Source organism: Pelophylax lessonae, assembly GCF_965119305.1.
Source record: "Pelophylax lessonae genome assembly, chromosome: 2".
In the NCBI taxonomy this organism is placed as follows: Eukaryota; Metazoa; Chordata; class Amphibia; order Anura; family Ranidae; genus Pelophylax; species Pelophylax lessonae.
This window is the reverse complement of record NC_138769.1, coordinates 739,676,003-739,696,493: the sequence shown is the minus strand read 5'-3', so window position 1 is coordinate 739,696,493 and position 20,491 is coordinate 739,676,003. Positions and strand designations below refer to the sequence as shown.

General features: G+C 42.8%; 1 protein-coding gene across 1 annotated transcript in view; it reads left to right on the top strand.

Annotated features, from left to right (window-relative positions):
* The window catches only part of INPPL1 (inositol polyphosphate phosphatase like 1), a 156,567-nt gene that overhangs the window by 72,965 nt on the left and 63,111 nt on the right, over positions 1-20,491 (top strand). Inside the window, exons 6-11 of the mRNA XM_082245938.1 lie at positions 1,601-1,691; positions 11,445-11,534; positions 14,779-14,877; positions 16,325-16,469; positions 16,846-16,952; positions 20,186-20,288. Of these exons, the coding sequence (XP_082102064.1) occupies positions 1,601-1,691; positions 11,445-11,534; positions 14,779-14,877; positions 16,325-16,469; positions 16,846-16,952; positions 20,186-20,288 (635 nt within the window). The remainder of the gene's footprint in view (positions 1-1,600; positions 1,692-11,444; positions 11,535-14,778; positions 14,878-16,324; positions 16,470-16,845; positions 16,953-20,185; positions 20,289-20,491) is intronic.

Genomic DNA, 20,491 nt, shown 5'->3' with positions numbered 1-20,491 from the left:
ACACGGCAGACCGCTGTCCTGTCAATTATGAACACAGGGATCCTCCTATTTAGGAACACAGATCTCTGTGTTCATGCAGCAAGCCCATCCCCCACACAGTTAGAAAGCACCCCCTAGTGACACATTTAACCCTTTGATCGACCCTGTTGTTACCTCCTTCTTTGCCAGTCAGTTAGAGGTCCGATCTGTCCGCCGCAATGTCGCAGTCCCGCTAAAAATCGCACATCGCCGCTATTACTAGTAAAAAAAAAAAAAAAATGACATAAATCTTTCCCATAGTTTGTAGACGCGATAACTTTTGCACACACCAATAAAAATACACTTATTGGAATTTTCCTTACCAAAAATATGTAGCAGAATACAAATTGGCCTAAAATTATGAAAAAATTTGATTTTAAAATCTTTTTTTATTGGATGTGTTTTATAGCAGAAAGTAAAAATATTTTTTTTTTTTAGAATTGTCCTATATTTTTTTGTTTATAGCGCTAAAAATAAAAATCGCACAGGTGATCAAATACCACCAAAAGAAAGCTCTATTTATAGGGAAAAAAGGACATCAATTTTATTTGGGTACAGCGTCGCACGACCGCGCAATTGCCAGTTAAAGTAACACAATACCTAATCGCAAAAAAATGGCCTGGTCATTAAGGGGGCAAATCCTTCTGGTCCAGAACTGTTTAGGGCCACCCATTTAAATGTCGTGGGATGTTCTGGGCTCTATGCCCCTCCCTAGAGGAACCCATCCCTCTCCAATTTTTTTCTTTCATAATTGTCGCTCTTTTTTTGTTTATAGAGCAAAAAATAAAAATCGCACAGGTGATCAAATACCAGCAAAAGAAAGCTCTGTTTGTGGGGAAAAAAGGACATCAATTTTTTTTGGGTACAGCGTTGCATGACCGTGCAATTGTCATTTAAAATAACGCAGTGCTGAATCGCAAAAAAATAAAAGCCTGGTCATTAAGGGGGTAAAACCTTCCGGTCCTGAAGTGGTTAGGGCATCGTTCACTAAGCTTTAATCATTGATATCAGAAATCAGTTTTGGTCCAAGTTTTATGCGTTTTGGAATTGGGTCAGTGATTTGGAATATCAGTGATGAATGATTCCTCCTTCGTCATAATGACCAGAAGAGAGAGCGCTGAATATTGATCATTATGACAAATATGGCGTATAGATTAGCGTCTTAAAGATGAAGTTGCCCTTTTAAAGTGGAGGTGTGTATATTATTCCTTATACAGCATGTTATATTATATATTATTATTATTATTATTATTATTTTATATTGTATTATTATTATTATATAATATTATTATTTTTTTATATTATTATTATTATATTATTATTATATATTATATTATTATTATTATTATATATTATATTATTGTTATTATATATTATATTATTATTATTATATATTATATTATATTATATTATTCTTATTATTATTATATATTATTATTTTTTTATATTATTATTATTATATTATTTTTATATATTATATTATTGTTATAATATATTATTATATATTATATTATTATTTTTATTATATATTATTATTATTATATATTATATTAATATTCCTGTTTTTTTTCTGCTTGTACAGAGAGGTGGATAAGGTTTTATCCGGACTAGAAATTCTTTCCAAGATTTTCGACCAGCAGAGCTCCCCCATTGTGTCCAAGATTCTGCAGCAGGTAATGTGTTGGGCTTAGTGATGAATATAAAACAAGAAGAGTGGGGGGGGGGGGGGGCAACCTCCAAACATGGAGCTAGCGAGGTGGGTGGCCACAATATTGCGTTAAAAATGACTTTATAGGAGTCTGTGTATAGTGACACTCTCATCCAATAAACTTTAATAATGTAAGCATGCGTACCGGTTACAACCAAAAATGTATTTTATTGGGATTTTATGTGATAGACCGACACAAAGTGGCCATAATTGTGAAGTGGAAGGAAAATGATAAATGATACAAATAAATCTGTGAAAAGTGTGGCTGCATTTGTATTCACCCCCCTGAGTCAATACTTTGTAGAACCGCCTTTCCCTGCAATTACAGCTGCAAGTCTTTTTGGGGATGTCTCTACCAGCTTTGCACATCTAGAGAGGACATTTCTGCCCATTCTTCTTTGCAGAATATCTCAAGCTCTGTCAGATTGGATGGAGAGCGTCTGTGAACAGCAATTTTCAAGTCTTGCCACAGATTCTCAATGTGATTTAGGTCTGGACTGTGACTGGGCCATTCTAACACATGAATATGCTTTGATGTAAACCATTCCATTGTAGCTCTGGCTGGATGTTTCGGGTCGTTGTCCTGCTGGAAGGTGAACCTCCGCCCCAGTCTCAGGTCTTTTGCAGACTCTAACAGGTTTTCTTCTAAGATTGCCCTGTATTTGGCTCCATCCATCTTCCCATCAACTCTGACCAGCTTCCCTGTCCCTGCTGAAGAAATGCATCCCCACACCATGATGCTGCCACCACCATGTTTCACAGTGGGGATGGTGTGTTCAGGGTGATGTGCAGTGTTAGTTTTCCCCCACACATATCGAGTTCTGCTTTTAGGCCAAAAAGTTGAATTTTGGTCTCCTCTGAGCAGAGCTCCTTCTTCCACATGTTTGCTATGTCCCCCACATGGCTTCTCCCAAACTGCAAACAGGACTTCTTATGTCTTTCTTCCACCAATGGCTTTCTTCTTCTCACTCTTCCATAAAGGGCAGATTTGTGGAGCGCACAACTAATAGTTGTCCTGTGGACAGATTCTCCCCCCTGAGCTGTGGATCTCTGCAGCTCCTCCAGAGTTCCCATGGACCTCTTGGCTGCTTCTCTGATGAATGCTCTCCTTGCCCGGCCGGTCAGTTTAGGTGGACGGCCATGTCTTGGTAGGGGCCCAGCCGGTCAGTTTAGCTGGATGGCCATGTCTTGGTAGGGTTGCAGTTGTGCCATACTCTTTCCATTTCCCATGATGGATTGAACAGCGCTCCGTGAGATGTTCAAAGCTTGGGAGATTTTTTTATAACCTAACCCTGCGTTACACTTCTCCACAACTTTATCCCTGACCTGTCTGGTGTGTTCCTTGGCCTTCATGATGCTGTTTGTTCACTAAGGTTCTCTAACAAACCTCTAAGGGCTTCACAGAACAGCTGTATTTATACTGAGATTACATTACACACAGGTGGACTCTATTTACTAATTAGGTGACTTCTGAAGGCAATTGGTTTCACTAGATTTTAGTTTGGGGTATCAGAGTAAAAGGGGGGTGAATACAAATGCAGCCACACTTTTCACAGATTTATTTGTATCATTTATCATTTTCCTTCCACTTCACAATTATGTGCCACTTTGTGTCGGTCTATCACATAAAATCCCAATAAAATACATTTACGTTTTTGGATGTAACATGAGAAAATGTGGAAAATTTTAAGAGGTGTGAATACTTTTTCAAGGCACTGTATGTGCTCACCTCTTTTATGCCATAACACCCTGTGATAAGATAAGGATTGGTGATGCTGACCTGCGAGTAGACCTGTTGGTGACTGATTGCATTTCATCTCCTTTGTAGAGTGTGTATATATATAAAGTATATACAGTGAGTGTGTATATGGGTGTGTATATATAAAGTATATACAGTGTGTGTATATATGTGTGTGTGTATAAAGTATATACAGTGTGTGTGTATATAAAGTATATACAGTGTGTGTGTGTGTATATAAAGTATATACAATGAGTGTGTATATATAAAGTATATACAGTGTGTGTATATATGTGTGTGTATGTATAAAGTATATACAGTGTGTGTGTATATAAAGTATATACAGTGTGTGTATATATAAAATATATACAGTGTGTGTATATGTGTATATGTGTGTGTGTGTGTGTGTGTGTGTATATATATATATAACATATATACAGTGTGTGTATATATAAAGTATATACAGTGTGTGTGTATATATAAAGTATATACAGTGTGTGTGTATATATAAAGTATATACAGTGTGTGTGTATATATAAAGTATATACAATGAGTGTGTATATATAAAATATATATACAGTGTGTGTATATGTGTGTGTATATATAAAGTATATACAGTGTGAGTATATGTGTGTGTGTGTGTGTGTATATAAAGTATATACAGTGTCAGTGTGTATATGTAAAGTATATACAGTGTGTGTATGTTTGTGTATATGTGTGTGTGTATATAAAGTATATACAGTGAGTGTATATGTGTGTGTATATATAAAGTATATACAGTGTGAGTATATGTGTGTGTGTATATATAAAGTATATACTGTACAGTGTGTGTATATGTGTGTGTATATAAAGTATATACAGTGTGTGTATATGTTTGTGTATATGTGTGTGTGTATATATAAAGTATATACAGTGTGTGTATATGTTTGTGTATATGTGTGTGTGTATATAAAGTATATACAGTGTGTGTGTGTGTGTGTGTGTGTGTATAAAGTATATACAGTGTGTGTATATATAAAGTATATACTGTACAGTGTGTGTATATGTGTGTGTATATAAATTATATACAGTGTCAGTGTGTATATGTAAAGTAAATATAAAGTATATAAAGTGTGTGTATATGTTTGTGTATATATAAAGTATATACAGTGTGTGTGTATAGCTATCTATATGGAGTATATGGCATATATCTATATAAATAAATATATAAATAAATCTATATAAATATATATATATATATATATATACATAAAGCATTTCAGTTACCAAATAGACCTGTAAATGTAACAAAAACGTTTTAATTGCCGTGAAATCCAAAAATCACATTAAAATGCATAATGTTGGCCATAACAATTCATATATCCATATCAGACCTCCATAGATAACCTCAACCAATCAGCTGTTCAGCTTTCCCATGTTCTGAGTTCCGGTTATCACAATAACTATTACATATTAGCAATGTATACTTCCACTTTATACATGTTGATTCCTGCAGTGAGATGAGGAGAATTCTCAGCAGGTTTCACACATTGTAGAGATCGGATTCATCAGGACATTTTGCAGTTATGTCTACAAGATCCATAGGAAGAAACATTAGTGATGTACAATGAGTCAGGATTACTCTGTGAAGCAGAATAATATATAATTTGTATAACTCTGATCTATATACAGTATATGTTATAACAACCAGTCATGCAATGAATGAAGAGATAACGGGGGTCACAAAGATGGCCCACATCAGCAGAGCTCCTATAGGACTTGTATAAATATATAAGGCTCAGTAGATGTATATTATATACGGGTGATTCTCTATACAGGTGTTACAGGAGAATCTGATGTGAAGGAGGGAGTCATGTATAGGGGGACTCTGATGCAATGGGGGACTCTGATGCGATGGGGGGACTTATGATGTGAAGGGGCATCTCTGATGTGATGGAGGGAGTCCTGTATAGGGGTCTTCTGATGTAAATGGCCATCTCTAATGTGATGGGGGGGCGGGGGGGCTTTAATGTATAGTGGGGTCTCTAATGTATATCGGATCCTCTGATTTGAAGGTGGGTCATCAGATGTGATGTAGGATTTCTGATCTGATGGGGGAGTCATGTATAGGGGGCTTCTGATGTATAAGGGCATCTCTGATGTTATAGGGGAGGGGCTTTAATGTAAAGGGTTTTTTTTTTTTTTAATGGGGGGGGGGGGGGGGGTCATGTATATGTTGCATTTGATGTATAAGGGACGCTTTCATGTATAGGAGGGACTCTGATGTGATGGGGGGACCTCTGATGTAAAGGGGGCTTCTGATTTAATGAGGGGACCTCTGATGTAATGGGAGTCCGCTGATGTAATAGGGAACCTCTGATATGAAGGTGGGCTTCTGATGTGATGGGGAGACCTCTGATGTGAAGGTGGGCTTCTGATGTGATGGGGGGACCTCTGATGTGAAGGTGGGCTTCTGATGTGATGGGAGACCTCTGATGTAATGGAGGGGACTCTGATGTTACAGGAGGGAATCATGTATCGGGGGGCCTCTGATGTAAAGGGGCATCTCTGATGTGATGGTGGGGGGCTTTAATGTATAGTGGGGTCTCTAATGTGTAGGGGATCCTCTGATTTGAAGGCGGGTCATCTTATGTGATGTAGGTTTTCTGATCTGATGTCCTGGGGGAACCTCTGATGTGATGGGGGAGTCATGTATAGGGGGCTTCTGATGTATAAGGGATGCTTTCATGTATAGGAGGGACTCTGATGTGATGGGGAGATCTCTGATGTAAAGGGTGGGCCCTCTGATGTGAAGGTGGGCTTCTGATGTGATGGAGGGACCTTTGATGTTAAGGAAGGGACCTGTGATGTGGGAACCTCTGATGTGATGGGGGGGGGGGACTTCTGATGTGATAGGGAACTTCTGATGTGAAGTTTGGGACCTCCGATGTGAAGGTTTGGACCTCTAAAGGAAGGAGGGAACTTCTGATGTGAAGGTTGGGACCTCTGATGTGAAGATTGGGACCTCTAATGTGATGGTGGACCTTAATGTGAAGGTTGGGACTCTGATGTAAAGTGGGAACTCTGGTGTGCTGGGGGACCACTGATGTAAAGGTGGGCTTCTAATTTGATGGGGAAACCTCTGATGTGAAGGGGAACTCTGATTCAACGGGGGACCTCTAATGTGGTGGGGGGACCTCTGATTTCAAGGTTGGGACCTCTGATATAATGGGGGGGAACTCTGATGTGAAGGTTGGAACCTCTGATTTGACGGGGGGACTTCTGATGTAATAGAGGACCTTTTGATGTAAAGGGAGGTGGGCCTCTGATGTGATGGAGGAATCTCTGATGTGAAGGGGGGACCTCTGATGTGATGGAGGACCACTGATGTTATGGGGACCTCTAATGTGATAGGGGACTTTTGATATAAAGGGTGGGACCTCTCATGTGAAGGGAGGCTTCTGATGTGATGGGGACCTCTAATGTGAAAGTTGGGACCTCTGATGTGAAGGGTGGGACCTCTAATGTGAAAGTTGGGACCTCTGATGTGAAGGTTGGAACCTCTAATGTGAAAGTTGGGACCTCTGATGTGAAGGTTGGGACCTCCTGATGTGCTGGGAGAACCTCTGATGTGAAGACGGGGAGGCCTCTGATGTTCTGGGGGGACATCTGTGTTGTGAAGTTGGGACCTCTGATGTGAAGGTTGGGACCTCTGATGTGAAGACGGGGAGGCCTCTGATGTTCTGGGGGGACATCTGTGTTGTGAAGTTGGGACCTCTGATGTTCTGGGGGAACTTTAAGGTGTTACTTTCTATGGATATTGTAGACCTACCTCCGATATCTCCTAATGGATCAGATCTATATAATCCAGGAAACATACTGAGAATTCTCTTCAGATTCAACATTATTTTTGGGAGATGACCTCATCCAGTCCCCTAAATATATAATTGAATCTCTTCTGTACACTTCAGAATAACCACACCAACCACCTGCTGTAAAACAATTAGAATTCTATTTATTACAGGCACTGCCATTTCCTTAATAGGCAGGGGAGGGGCTCAGTTGGAGGGAGGAGTCGAGCACTGCCATTGTCATAATAGGCAGGGGAGGGGCCCAGTTGGTGGAGGGGGGAGTCAGGCATTGCCATATTAGGCAGAAAAGGGGGCTCATTTTGTAGAGGGAGGAGTCAGGCATTGCCATATTAGGCAGGGGATGGACTCAGCAGATGGAGAGAGGAGTCAGGCACTGCTATTGCCATTATAGGCAGGGGAGGGGCTCAGCTGGTACAGGGAGGAGTCAGGCACTGCCATTGCCTTACTAGGCAGGGGAGCGGCTCAGCCGGTGGAGGGAGGAGTCTGGCACTGCCATTGCCTTACTAGGCAGGGGAAGGGGGTTCTCAGCTGGTGGAGAGAGGGGTCAGGCATTGCCTTTGCCTTTATTGGCAGGGGAGGGGCTCAGCTGGTGGAGGGAGGAGTCAAGCACTTCCATTGCCATAATAGGCAGGGGAGGGGCTTAGCTGTTGGAGGGAGGAGTCAGGCACTTCCATTGCCATAATAGGCAGGGGAGGGGGCTCAGCTGGTGGAGAAAGGAGTCGGGCACTGCCATTGCCTTACTAGGCAGAGGAGGGGCTCAGCTGGTGGAGGGAGGATTCAGGCACTGCCATTGCCTTACTAGGCAGAGGAGGGGCTCAGCTGGTGGAGGGAGGAGTCGGGCACTGCCATTGCCTTACTAGGCAGAGGAGGGGCTCAGCTGGTGGAGGGAGGAGTCAGGCACTGCCATTGCCTTACTAGGCAGGAGAAGGGGGATTCTCATCTGGGGGTGGGGGGGGCAGACACTACCATTGTGCTGTGCATGGGCCCCCATGTACACGTGGTGTCAGTAGAAATCAGACACGTAAATGAGGTTTGTAAAGTCTGAGCACACACTGATACGATCGTTCACATTCCTGATTATATCAAAGATCACATATAAGACATCTCCGGACCCCATTAAATCCATTTATGTGGTTTCCATATTGTGGATCTGGCTACCCACAGACATTTAATAGCCTTCGTAAAGAGCACCTGTCATGAGAGGAATATGAAGGCTCCCATTGCAGGCTCTACCCTCTGAAAATGCCAACTGCCTGGCTGATCTAATGGCATTGTTAGTCGCTGACCTGCAACTAGTATGTTTATGGGATTCCTAAAGTGTATGCCAAGCCAGGTTTTGTCTTAGTTCTGGGTGGAGCAGGGAAGAATCGGAACCCCTTTCAGATTTGAACTGCTCCCCATTAGAGAGATTCCTCTCACTTCCTGTCCTGCTGACAACATTTTACCAGACAGGAAGTCAGGGCAACTTTCCTACAGCAACATTGACGATAAATATGATTTCCTTCAGCATTGTAGGGGGATGTTAGAACCCCTGTGGGATGTTTATTCCTTTCTGTGTCCTGTTGCAGATTTTCCTTTTATTTCCTATCTGATAAAATGTTGTCACCAAAACAGGAACTGAACATAAATCTCTCCATTGGAGCCCTGAATAGCAGTAACAAGCAGATAGAAGTTCTAATCCTTCTCCACTATACCTAAATTTAAAAAAAATAGTTATTGGCTGGACATACACTTTAATTTAATTTTGTTTTTCACTTGCTACATGCTGGTCCCTGCATTGAAAACAGACTCTACTCTAACTAACACCTCCAGAGGGCTTTGCTCTTCTCTTATGACAGGCGCACTTAAAAAAGAAAATCTTTTTCAGTCAACAATTTTCCTTGAATTAGCTGTGAGTATTTTTACATATATTTAACCAGTGACCAGAATCAGTGACTCATAGTACTAAGGGGCGTAATTTATAAAAAAAAAATGCAGAGCTATTTGTTCAATAAAACTATAAAAAAAAATTATAGTTTATATCTGGCTAAAACTGAATGTTCTTGGGCTATATTCTCTACAGATCGAATGTTATTAACTTAAAAAGTGTGAATGGGGAGAAAATACTGTATTATGGCCACTAGATGGCGCTGGCTATCATAAGAGAGAAGTATGGTCTTCAGCTACATCTAGTGGCCATTAGATGGCGCTATCATAGGAAAGAATTATGCTCTTCAGCTCCATCTAGTCCATACTAGTATAGACCCTAACACATTACCCAGTCAATACCAGTACAGATCTTAACACATTACCCAGTCCATACCAGTATAGACCCTAACACATTACCCAGTCCATACCAGTATAGATCCTAACACATTACCCAGTCCATACCAGTATAGATCCTAACACATTACCCAGTCCATAACAGTATAGACCCTAACACATTACCCAGTCCATACCAGTATAGATCCTAACACATTACCCAGTCCATACCAGTATAGATCCTAACACATTACCCAGTCCAGACCAGCATAGATCCTAACACATTACCCAGTCCATACCAGTATAGATCCTAACAAGTTACCCAGTCAATACCAGTATAGATCCTAACAAGTTACCCAGTCCATACCAGTATAGATCCTAACACATTACCCAGTCTATACCAGTATAGATCCTAACAAGTTACCCAGTCCATACCAGTATAGATCCTAACACATTATCCAGTCCATACCAGTATAGACCCTAACACATTACCCAGTCCATACCAGTACAGATCCTAACACATTACCCAGTCCATACCAGTATAGACCCCAACACATTACCCAGTCCATACCAGTATAGATCCTAACACATTACCCAGTCCCTACCAGTATAGACCCTAACACACTACCCAGTCCATACCAGTAAAGACCCTAACACACTACCCAGTCCATACCAGTATAGACCTTAACACATTACCCAGTCCATACCAGTATAGACCAAGCACATTACCCAGTCCATACCAGTATAGATCCTAACACATTACCCAGTCCATACCAGTATAGATCCTAACACATTACCCAGTCTATACCAGTATAGATCCTAACAAGTTACCCAGTCCATACCAGTATAGATCCTAACACATTATCCAGTCCATACCAGTATAGACCCTAACACATTACCCAGTCCATACCAGTACAGATCCTAACACATTACCCAGTCCATACCAGTATAGATCCTAACACATTACCCAGTCCATACCAGTATAGACCCCAACACATTACCCAGTCGATACCAGTATAGATCCTAACACATTACCCAGTCCATACCAGTACAGATCCTAACACATTACCCAGTCCCTACCAGTATAGATCCTAACACATTACCCAGTCCATACCAGTATAAATCATAACACATTACCCAGTCCATACCAGTATAGATATCCAGCTTGAGTTTTTCCTCTTTGAGATCTGATATGTTTTCAAAGTGTTCTTTTAAGTTTTTTTGAGCAGTATATATAAATAAATATGTATGTGTGTATTTATATATATATATATATATATATATATATATATATATATATATATATACATATATAAATATATAATATATATATTTTTTTTTTTGGCACACCATGTTCTTTTTTTAAAAGTTGATTTAAAAAAAAAAAAGAAGGAAAATGGAATTATACACCTTAAAAAAAACCCCCCAAAAAAACGGTTTTATAAAAAATGATAAAAATATTGATCTATTGATCAGATTCTGATTGGCGCTGTGAAAGTCCTATGTGAGTATTTTTAGTTCTTGTTTGTACAAAGTATGGTCCCCAGAAATGCAGACCAGCGGAGTTCTAATCCCCGATCCTACGTCTGCCACAATGTAACAATGTCAGACATAACACAAGGATACATTGTATTATAAAGCGTGCGATTGATGGGAGAGGGCAGGGAATGGGGCGGTCAGAGAACGCGCTCTCGTGTCTGTGGCGTCCTCGCCGCATCTATCTAGGTGATGTCAGAGGCTGCGGAGGGTCCGTCTGGCAGATAATGTATTCCCCCCATCCCCCGGCCCTCTCTATTATTCAGTGTGAGCCAGGAAGAGCCGGCAGTGATAAAAGCTCTCTGTGTCCCCGGGGGTCCCCCTCATGTGTCCGTCTTCTCCCATCTTCCAGGCTGCCAATCAGAGCGGGGAGCAGGAGCTGGAAAGCCTCGTCCTCAAACTCTCCATCCTGAAGGATTTCCTCAGCGGCATCGAGAAGAAGGTGAGCAGTCTGCGACCGGCAGCACTGGGGGGGGGGGGGAGGGGAACACGCTGCCATCACATCCATTGGTGGTGCTGGTGGAGGTTCTGGCACATGTTGGGTTCTGCATTGTCTGTATGAGATGAACGAGCCGCTGATCGCCCAAGGGCTGTAGTGGCAATCAGTAGGGTCACTCCTACCGGGGTGGGTGACTCTGTCACCCCATTTTTGGGCAGGGTTGTCCTACTGCGGTGGGTGACTTGGTCCCTCTATTTTTGGCAGGGTCACTCCTACTGGGGTGGGGGGGCTCAGTCCACCCATTTTTGGCAGGGTCGCCTCTGCTGGGGTGGGCAGCCTGTTCCCCTTATTTTTGACAGGGCCGCCCCCTCCAGATTGAGAGGCTTGAATACCCCCATCTTTTGCAAAGTTGCCCTACTGGTGTCCATGGCTCAGTCCCCCCCATTTTTGGCAGGGTGTCTCCATACTGGGATGGACAGCCGGTACCCCTTATTTTTGACAGGGTCGCCCCTTCCAGAGTGAGAGGCTTGAATACCCCCATCTTTTGTAAAGTTGCCCTACTGGGGTCTGTGGCTTGGTCCCCCCATTTTTGGCAGAGTCACCCCTACTGAGGTGGGCAGCTCAGTCCCCTTATTTTTGACAGGGTAGCCCCCTCCAGAGTGAGAGTCTTGAATACCCCCACCTTTTGCAAAGTTGCCCTACCGGTGTCCGTGGCTCAGTCCCCCCATTTTTGGCAGGGTAAGCTCTACTGGGGTGGGTGGCTCAGTCCCCCCATTTTTGGCAGGGTGTGCTCTACTGGGGTGGGCAGCTCAGTCCCCTTATTTTTGACAGGCTCGCCCCCTCCAGGGTGAGAGGCTCAAATACCCCCATCTTTTGCAAAGTTGCCCTACCGGGGTTCTGTGGCTTGGTCCCCCCATTTATGGCAGGGTTGTCTCTACTGGTGTGGGCAGCTCAGTCCCCCCATTTTTGGCAGGGCCGCCCCTACTGGGGTGGGCAGCTCAGTCCCCTTATTTTTGACAGGGTCCCCCCCTCCAGAGTGAGAGGCTTGAATACCCCCATCTTTTGCAAAGTTGCCCTACTGGTGTCCGTGGCTCAGTCCCCCCATTTTTGGCAGGGTAGGCTCTACTGGGGTGGGCGGCTCAGTCCCCCCGTTTTTGGCAGGGTCGCCCCCTACTGGGGTGGGCAGCCCGTTTCCCCTTATTTTGGACAGGGTTGCCCCTTCTGGGATGAGAGCCTCAAATACCCCCATTTTTTGCAAAGTTGCCCTACCAGGGTCCGTTGGCTTGGTCCCCCCCATTTTTGGCAGGGTCGCCCCTACCGGGGTGGGTAGCTCGGTCCCCCTATATTTCATTCAAGGAAGCACAAAATTTAATATTGCTGACTTTTAGGAACGGTCGGCCATCTTCATCCTCACTCCGCTCATGTGACGCAAAGCTAGAATTTGGATTTGGCCTCACTGGCTGCCTGCTTGTTTCGGGTCGGGGCTCAGTCCCACCACATCCCTTGTTAACCCCGCTGTCACACATGTGCGGGGGCAAAAGGGTGAGCTGCACACATGCGTTGCTGGGCGGCCGATGTTTCTCTGCCAACAGTTGTCGGTCCCCGATCATGTGACCGCTGTGACGCCAATCAAAGTGTTCACAATTGCCAATCTGTCCCGCCCACAAGGAGTTGAGAACCTTTGAAGGGATGCTGGGGCAGGCTGGAGGGGTCAACACATGCAAAATGCATGTGAATAAACACGTTTTTTTTTTTTCATTTTGCTACGTTTTTTTTTTGTTTTTTTTTTAGCATGTTGCTGTGCGTTTTTTTTGTTTTTTTTTTTACAGAAATACGTTGTGTTTTTTTTTTATGTTGCTGTGCGGTTTTTTTGTATTTTTTACAGAAATACATTTTTTTCCATTTTTTTTCAGAACTACATTTGTGTTTTTTTTTTTTTATGTTGCTGTGTGTTTTTTATTTTTTTTACAGTAATACATTGTGTTTTTTTTATGTTGCTGTGCGTTTTTTATTTTTTCACAGAAATACATTGTGTTATTTTATTATGTTGCTGTGCGTTTTTTTCTTTTTACAGGAATACATTGTGGTTTTTATTTTTTTATGTTGCTGTATTTGTTTTTATGTTGCTGTGCTTTGGTTTTTTTTTTTTTTTTCTTTTTTACAGAAATACATTGTCTTTTTATGTTGCTGTGCTTTGTTTTTTTTTTTTTTTTTTTTTTACAGAAATACATTGTGGGGGATTTTTTTTTATGTTGCTGTGCGTTTTTTTTTCCAAAAATATATTGTGTTTTTTTATGTTGCTGTGTGTTTTTTTTTTTTTTTTATACAGAAACACATTGTGTTTTTTTATGTTGCTGTGCGTTTTTTTTTTACCCAAATACATGTGTTTTTTTTTTATGATGCTGTGTGTTTTTTTTTTTTTTTTTTTTTACAGAAATACATTATGTTTTTTTATGTTGCTGTGCAATTTTTTTTTTTTTTTAACGAAATACATTGTTTTTTTTTATGTTGCTGTGCGTCTATTTTAATTTTTTTTGCAGGAATACATTGTGGTTTTTTTTTTTTTTTTTTGATGTGCAACATGCAGTATTTTGCACATAAATGCTGGACACTGGTGTGAACCGGCCTCTTTAAAAACAAGGGCTGAGCAAAGCAGCCGGGTGCGGGATGGTGTGAGCAAGCCCCGAATGACGCTGTAGCAAAGCCCTCTAGGCGTCGCCTTTTAAATTATTCAGCATTATCAGCTCCCACAATTTTTTTATTTTGGTCCCCAACTGAAGTGCAACAAGAGGAGTGAGACTCCAGTAAGAGGTTGGTGCAGCTGGGAATTTTAGTAGAGCAGTAAAACCAAGAAAAAACAGGATCTTAGCAGAAAACCCGAACCACCAGACAGAATACAAGAATATATATTTTTATTTTTATTTTAAAATATTTATTATTTTAATATAATATATATATATATATATATATATACACATTTTTTTTTTATATATATATCCATGACCCTGAATAAGCATGCAGCCAGTGAAGCCGCAACTCCTGATCTGCATTCTTGTTCCAGGTCAGGGTCTCAAAAAAGGATTGACCCCGTGGATAAGCAAGACAGCCAGAAAAGCGTCTCTATATTCCCAGTGGTCTATAGTGGAGGAATGGCGTGCTCAGATTTGGCTCCTCCCCTCCTCGTATTATTTCTCCTTTCTACAGTTTATCTGTTGTTTTTTTTTTTGTACCCCGCTCACATTTTCAGGCACTGAAAGCTCTGCAAGACATGAGCAGTTCAGCCCAGTCCGCTCCGATCCCACAATCCTCCAGGAAGATGAAGACAATTCCAGTGCAGACCTTCGAGGTAAGAGTTGGGTGCCTCGGGGGCGGGCCTGAGGTGTGGCAGCCAATTGTAGACAACTTAAACCAAGACTTACCAAAAAACAAAAAAATCCTGCACAAGGAAAAAGTTGTATCCAAGAAGTCTATAACTTTAACTATGCAAATAGAATGTGAATAACCGTAAAATGATTGGCCCCGCCCAAATCTTGCAAACGCCTAAAGTGGAATCGGAGTCTGAATCTGACAAAATTTGTGAAAAAGAAAAATGCATATACAGTGGGGGATGGGGGTTGTACATGACTCAAGGGGGACGACACCATAGGTGACTCTAGAGAAATGGCACCGCAAATGGCTCTGCAGGGGTGGCATCATGCGTGATTCTAGAGGGTTGGCTCCATACATGACCCTAAAAGGGTGGCTCCATACGTGACCCTAGAGGATTGGCTACATACGTAACTCTAGAGGGTTGGCTCCATACGTGACTCTAGAGGATTGGCTACATACATAACTCTAGAGGGTTGGCTCCATACGTGACTCTAGAGGATTGGCTACATACGTAACTCTAGAGGGTTGGCTTCATACGTGTTCCTAGAAGGGTGGCTCCATACCTGACTATGGAGATCTGGCTCCATGCATGACTGTAGAGGTGGGGCTTCGTAACTTGACTCTAGAGGGATGGCTCCTTAGGTGGCTCTAGAGGGGGGGCTCCATTCATGATTCTAGAGGGCTGGCTCCATAGGTGACTCCAAAGTTATGGCTCCATACATGACTGTAGATGTGGGGCTCCATACGTGATTCTAGAGGGGTGGCTCCAGACGTGACTCTAGAAGGGTCACTCCATACGTTTTCTCTAGAGGTAGGGTTCCATATGTGATTCTAGAGGGGTGACTCTATAGATGGGGCTCCATACATGACTGTAGAGGTGGGGCTCTGTAATGTGCCTCTAAAGAGGTGGCTCTTTAGGTGACTCTAGAGGTGGGGCTCCATACGTTATTCTAGAGGGGTGACTCTATACGTGACTCTAGAGGTGGGGCTCCATATGTTATTCTAGAGGGGTGACTCTATACGTGACTCCAAATGTGGGGCACCATACGTTATTCTAGAGGGTTGACTCTATAGGTGACTCTAGAGGTGGGGCTCCATACGTGATTCTAGAGGGGTGGCTCCATAGGTGACTCTAGAGGGGTGGTTCTATATGTGACTCTAGAGGGGTGGCCCCACAGGTGGCTCTAGAGGGGTGCCCCCATAGGTGGCTCCATAGGTGACTCTAGAGGTGTTTATATAGACTAATAAAGCATGACTCCAGTCCAAATGTTTAGTTTTCATAAATGCGGTAAACACCGTTTGCAGCCAGTAGGTGGCATAGAGAAGACGGTCCCTCTGAAGTGTGATTTGTGCTGAGAAGTCAGGGAGATGAGATTACACAGCCTGCATAGGAATGGCACTCAGCCCTCCCTGCCTCCTTACAGGTGAAGCTGGACATGCTGGACCTCTCCAAGATTGTGAAGTCTCAGAAGTACACGCTGAGCGTGGATGTGGACGGCGGGAAGCTGGTGGTGATGAAGAAGGTGAAAGATTCCCAAGAAGACTGGAACACCTTCACCCATGACAAAAGTAAGCCAGTCAGGAGGAGGGTGGTGGTTGTGGTACAGTCTGATCACTGGGGGAGGGGAGACTGAGGAAATGCTTCCTCCTCCTCCTACAAAAATACTATGTACAGTGTGATCACTGGGGGAGGGGTGACTGAGGAAATGACTCCTCCTCCTTCTACAAAGTTACAATGTACAGTCTGATCACTGGGGGAGGGGAGACTGAGGAAATGGCTTCTCTGCCTGCAGCAGACTGATGACATCATCTCAGCCTAGGGGGAGTCGCTGATTGGAGGTTAACAATGACTTTTTAATGATAAAAGGTGGAGCTTTTCTGATAAATGATCCTGTATGAATTGTTATGCTGGGTGCCCGCTGACCGTGCCTTTCCCTCCCCCCAGTCCGGCAGCTGATCAAGTCTCAGCGGGTCCCGTCTAAGCTGGGAATCGTCTTCGAGAAGGAGAAGGATAAAACGCAGCGCAAGGACTTCATATTCGCCAGCATTCGGGTAAGCCGCCCAGCGGATCCTTGAGGGACTCGGCCGGATTCATCTGGTCTTCTGGCTCTGGTGTGGAAGTAGGTGATGACCGTCCCCTTATGGGCGGAGCTGTGAACCCCCGGCAGGGAGATCCCACCTCTGGAATCCCAGGTCTGAACGCTGCAGAGGAGGAAGGGGGCGGTACCTCTGAGCTCCTCGTAGGTGGAGCAATTCACCCTACATGTATGTTACCGTGTTACAATGTAACTGTCATCTCTAAGAATCAGAGTAACAGGAATTATTATTATATTATTACTCATTATTACTATTTAGATTATATTATTAATATTACTCATCATTATTATTCATTATTATTATTTATTATTATTAGTATTAGTAGTCGTAGTATGTATTATTATTTATTATTATTAGTAGTAGTATTATTTATTATTATTATTATTATTGGTATTTTTATTATTAGTAGCAGTATTTTTATTATTATTATTATTTATTATTATTAGTAGTAGTATTTATTATTATTATTGGTATTTTTATTATTATTAGTAGTAGTATTTTTATTATTATTATTATTTATTATTATTAGTAGTAGTAGTAGTATTTTTATTATTATTATATATTATTATTAGTAGTATTATTATTATTAGTAGTATTTATTTATTATTATTATTATTATTAGTAGTAGTAGTATTTATTTATTATTATTAGTAGTAGTAGTATTTATTATTATTATTATTATTATTATTATTATTATTATTATGTTGTATCTTCTCTTTGTTCTTATTATTATTTATTATTATGCAATAGCAAAACCCGGATTTCTGACCTGACCAATCAATACTCCAATGAAGGGATTGCTATTGATCCTCCATCTCTTATAAATGTAGAATTTAGAAGTCTCCTGTCACATGGCGGTGACATGGCAGCACTCTCTCTAGAAGTCCCCTGTGATGTGGCAGTGGGCTTCATCAGTCTCCTGTGATATTCCAGCAGGCTCTAGTAGTATCATGGGTCATGGCAGCAGTCTCTATAATTCTCCAGCCATGTATCAGTCGTCTCTAGAAGTCTCCTGTCACATTGGAGCAGTCTCTGGAAGTCTTCTATCACATGGCAGTAGACTTCTGCAGTCTCTAGTGATGTGGCAGTAGACTCTCATGAAGTCTCCTGTGACAATGTCAGCTGGATTCTAGGAGTTTTGTGTGTCAAGGCAGCAGCCTCTATAGTTCCCCAGTCACAGGTCAACAGTCTCTAGAAGTCTCCTGTAACATGGCAGCGGGCTTTAACAGTCACATGTAACATATCAGAAGGCTCAAGGAGTTTCATTTCACACAACAGTCACTAGAAGTCTTTTGTCTTTTCAAATAGAAGCTGTTTCTGGAAGTCCCCTGTCGTGTGGCAGTCTCAGTAGTCTCCAGATATCCATTTTGGCATAGAAGCACTCTCTCTAGAAGTCTCCTATCACATGACCGCAGTCTCTTGTTTTCTGTGTCATAGCAGCAGTCTTTAGAAGTCTCCTGTCACATGGCAGCGGGCTTTAACAGTCACCTGTGACATATCAGGAGGCTCTAAGAGTTTCATGTGATGTAACAGTCTCTTGCAGTCTTCTGTGTCATGGCAGCAGTCTCTTGCAGTCTTCTGTATCATGGCAGCAGTCTCTTGCAGTTCTCTGTATTATGGCAGCAGTCTCTTGCAGTCTTTTGTCATGGCAGCAGTCTCTTGCAGTCTTTTGTCATGGCAGCAGTCTCTCACAGTCTTTTGTCATGGCAGCAGTCTCTCGCAGTCCTCTGTATCATGGCAGCAGTCTCTTGCTGTCCTCTGTATCATGGCAGTAGTCTCTTGCAGTCCTCTGTATCATGGCAGCAGTCTCTTGCAGTCTTTTGTCATGGCAGCAGTCTCTCGCAGTCCTCTGTATCATGGCAGCAGTCTCTTGCAGTCCTCTGTATCATGGCAGCAGTCTCTCGCAGTCTTTTGTCATGGCAGCAGTCTCTCGCAGTCCTCTGTATCATGGCAGCAGTCTCTTGCAGTCCTCTGTATCATAGCAGCAGTCTCTTGCAGTCCTCTGTATTATGGCAGTAGTCTCTTGCAGTCTTTTGTCATGGCAGCAGTCTCTTGCAGTCTTTTGTCATGGCAGCAGTCTCTCGCAGTCTTTTGTCATGGCAGCAGTCTCTCGCAGTCCTCTGTATCATGGCAGCAGTCTCTTGCTGTCCTCTGTATCATGGCAGCAGTCTCTTGCTGTCCTCTGTATCATGGCAGTAGTCTCTTGCAGTCCTCTGTATCATGGCAGCAGTCTCTTGCAGTCCTCTGTATCATGGCAGCAGTCTCTTGCAGTCCTCTGTATCATGGCAGCAGTCTCTTGCAGTTCTCTGTATCATGGCAGCAGTCTCTTGCAGTCCTCTGTATCATGGCAGCAGTCTCTTGCAGTCTTCTGTGTCATGGCAGCAGTCTCTTGCAGTCCTCTGTATCATGGCAGCAGTCTCTTGCAGTTCGTTGTATCATGGCAGCAGTCTCTTGCAGTCCTCTGTATCATGGCAGCAGTCTCTTGCAGTCCTCTGTATCATGGCAGCAGTCTCTTGCAGTCCTCTGTATCATGGCAGCAGTCTCTTGCTGTCCTCTGTATCATGGCAGTAGTCTCTTGCAGTCCTCTGTATCATGGCAGCAGTCTCTTGCAGTCCTCTGTATCATGGCAGCAGTCTCTTGCTGTCCTCTGTATCATGGCAGCAGTCTCTTGCAGTCCTCTGTATCATGGCAGCAGTCTCTTGCAGTCCTCTGTATCATGGCAGCAGTCTCTTGCAGTCCTCTGTATCATGGCAGCAGTCTCTTGCAGTCCTCTGTATCATGGCAGCAGTCTCTTGCAGTCCTCTGTATCATGGCAGCAGTCTCTTGCAGTTCGTTGTATCATGGCAGCAGTCTCTTGCAGTCTTCTGTGTCATGGCAGCAGTCTCTTGTAACATGCTTCTTTCTCTAACCTATTAGTTGTTGGCAACTTGGAAATGTCCTCCGCCTGGCATGGCAGAATCTGTGTGTTGTGATTTGGGGGCCCAGCAGTGGTCATAGAGGATTCAGCTGTAGGCTCAGACTCTGTATTTGTGTAGATCTGGCTCATAGAACCAGCCTGGTAGAGGTCCCCAGTAATGCACCAGCTTGACTCCCCCCGTAATGTCAGTTTTGGGTGGATTGACCTGAAATGTGACTGCAGTGATGACTGCCTGTGACTGGTGATTGTTTTTTTGCCCCCCCCTGCATAGAAGCGGGAAGCCTTCTGCCAACTGCTGCAGCTGATGAAGAACAAGCACTCCAATCAGGACGAGCCGGATATGATCTCCGTCTTCATTGGGACCTTTAACATGGGTGAGGCGGATGGTAACATTCCTGTATAGAATAGCTCCCCCCACTGTCCAGGTTATCTTTATATGTTATACCAAACATCTCTCTTTTTTTACAGTTTAATCCTAATATCTTAAACAGAACAGCTCCCCCTACTGTCCATTTTATCATAATATTTCAAACAGAACAGCTCCCCCTACTGTCCATTTTATCATGATATTTTAAAC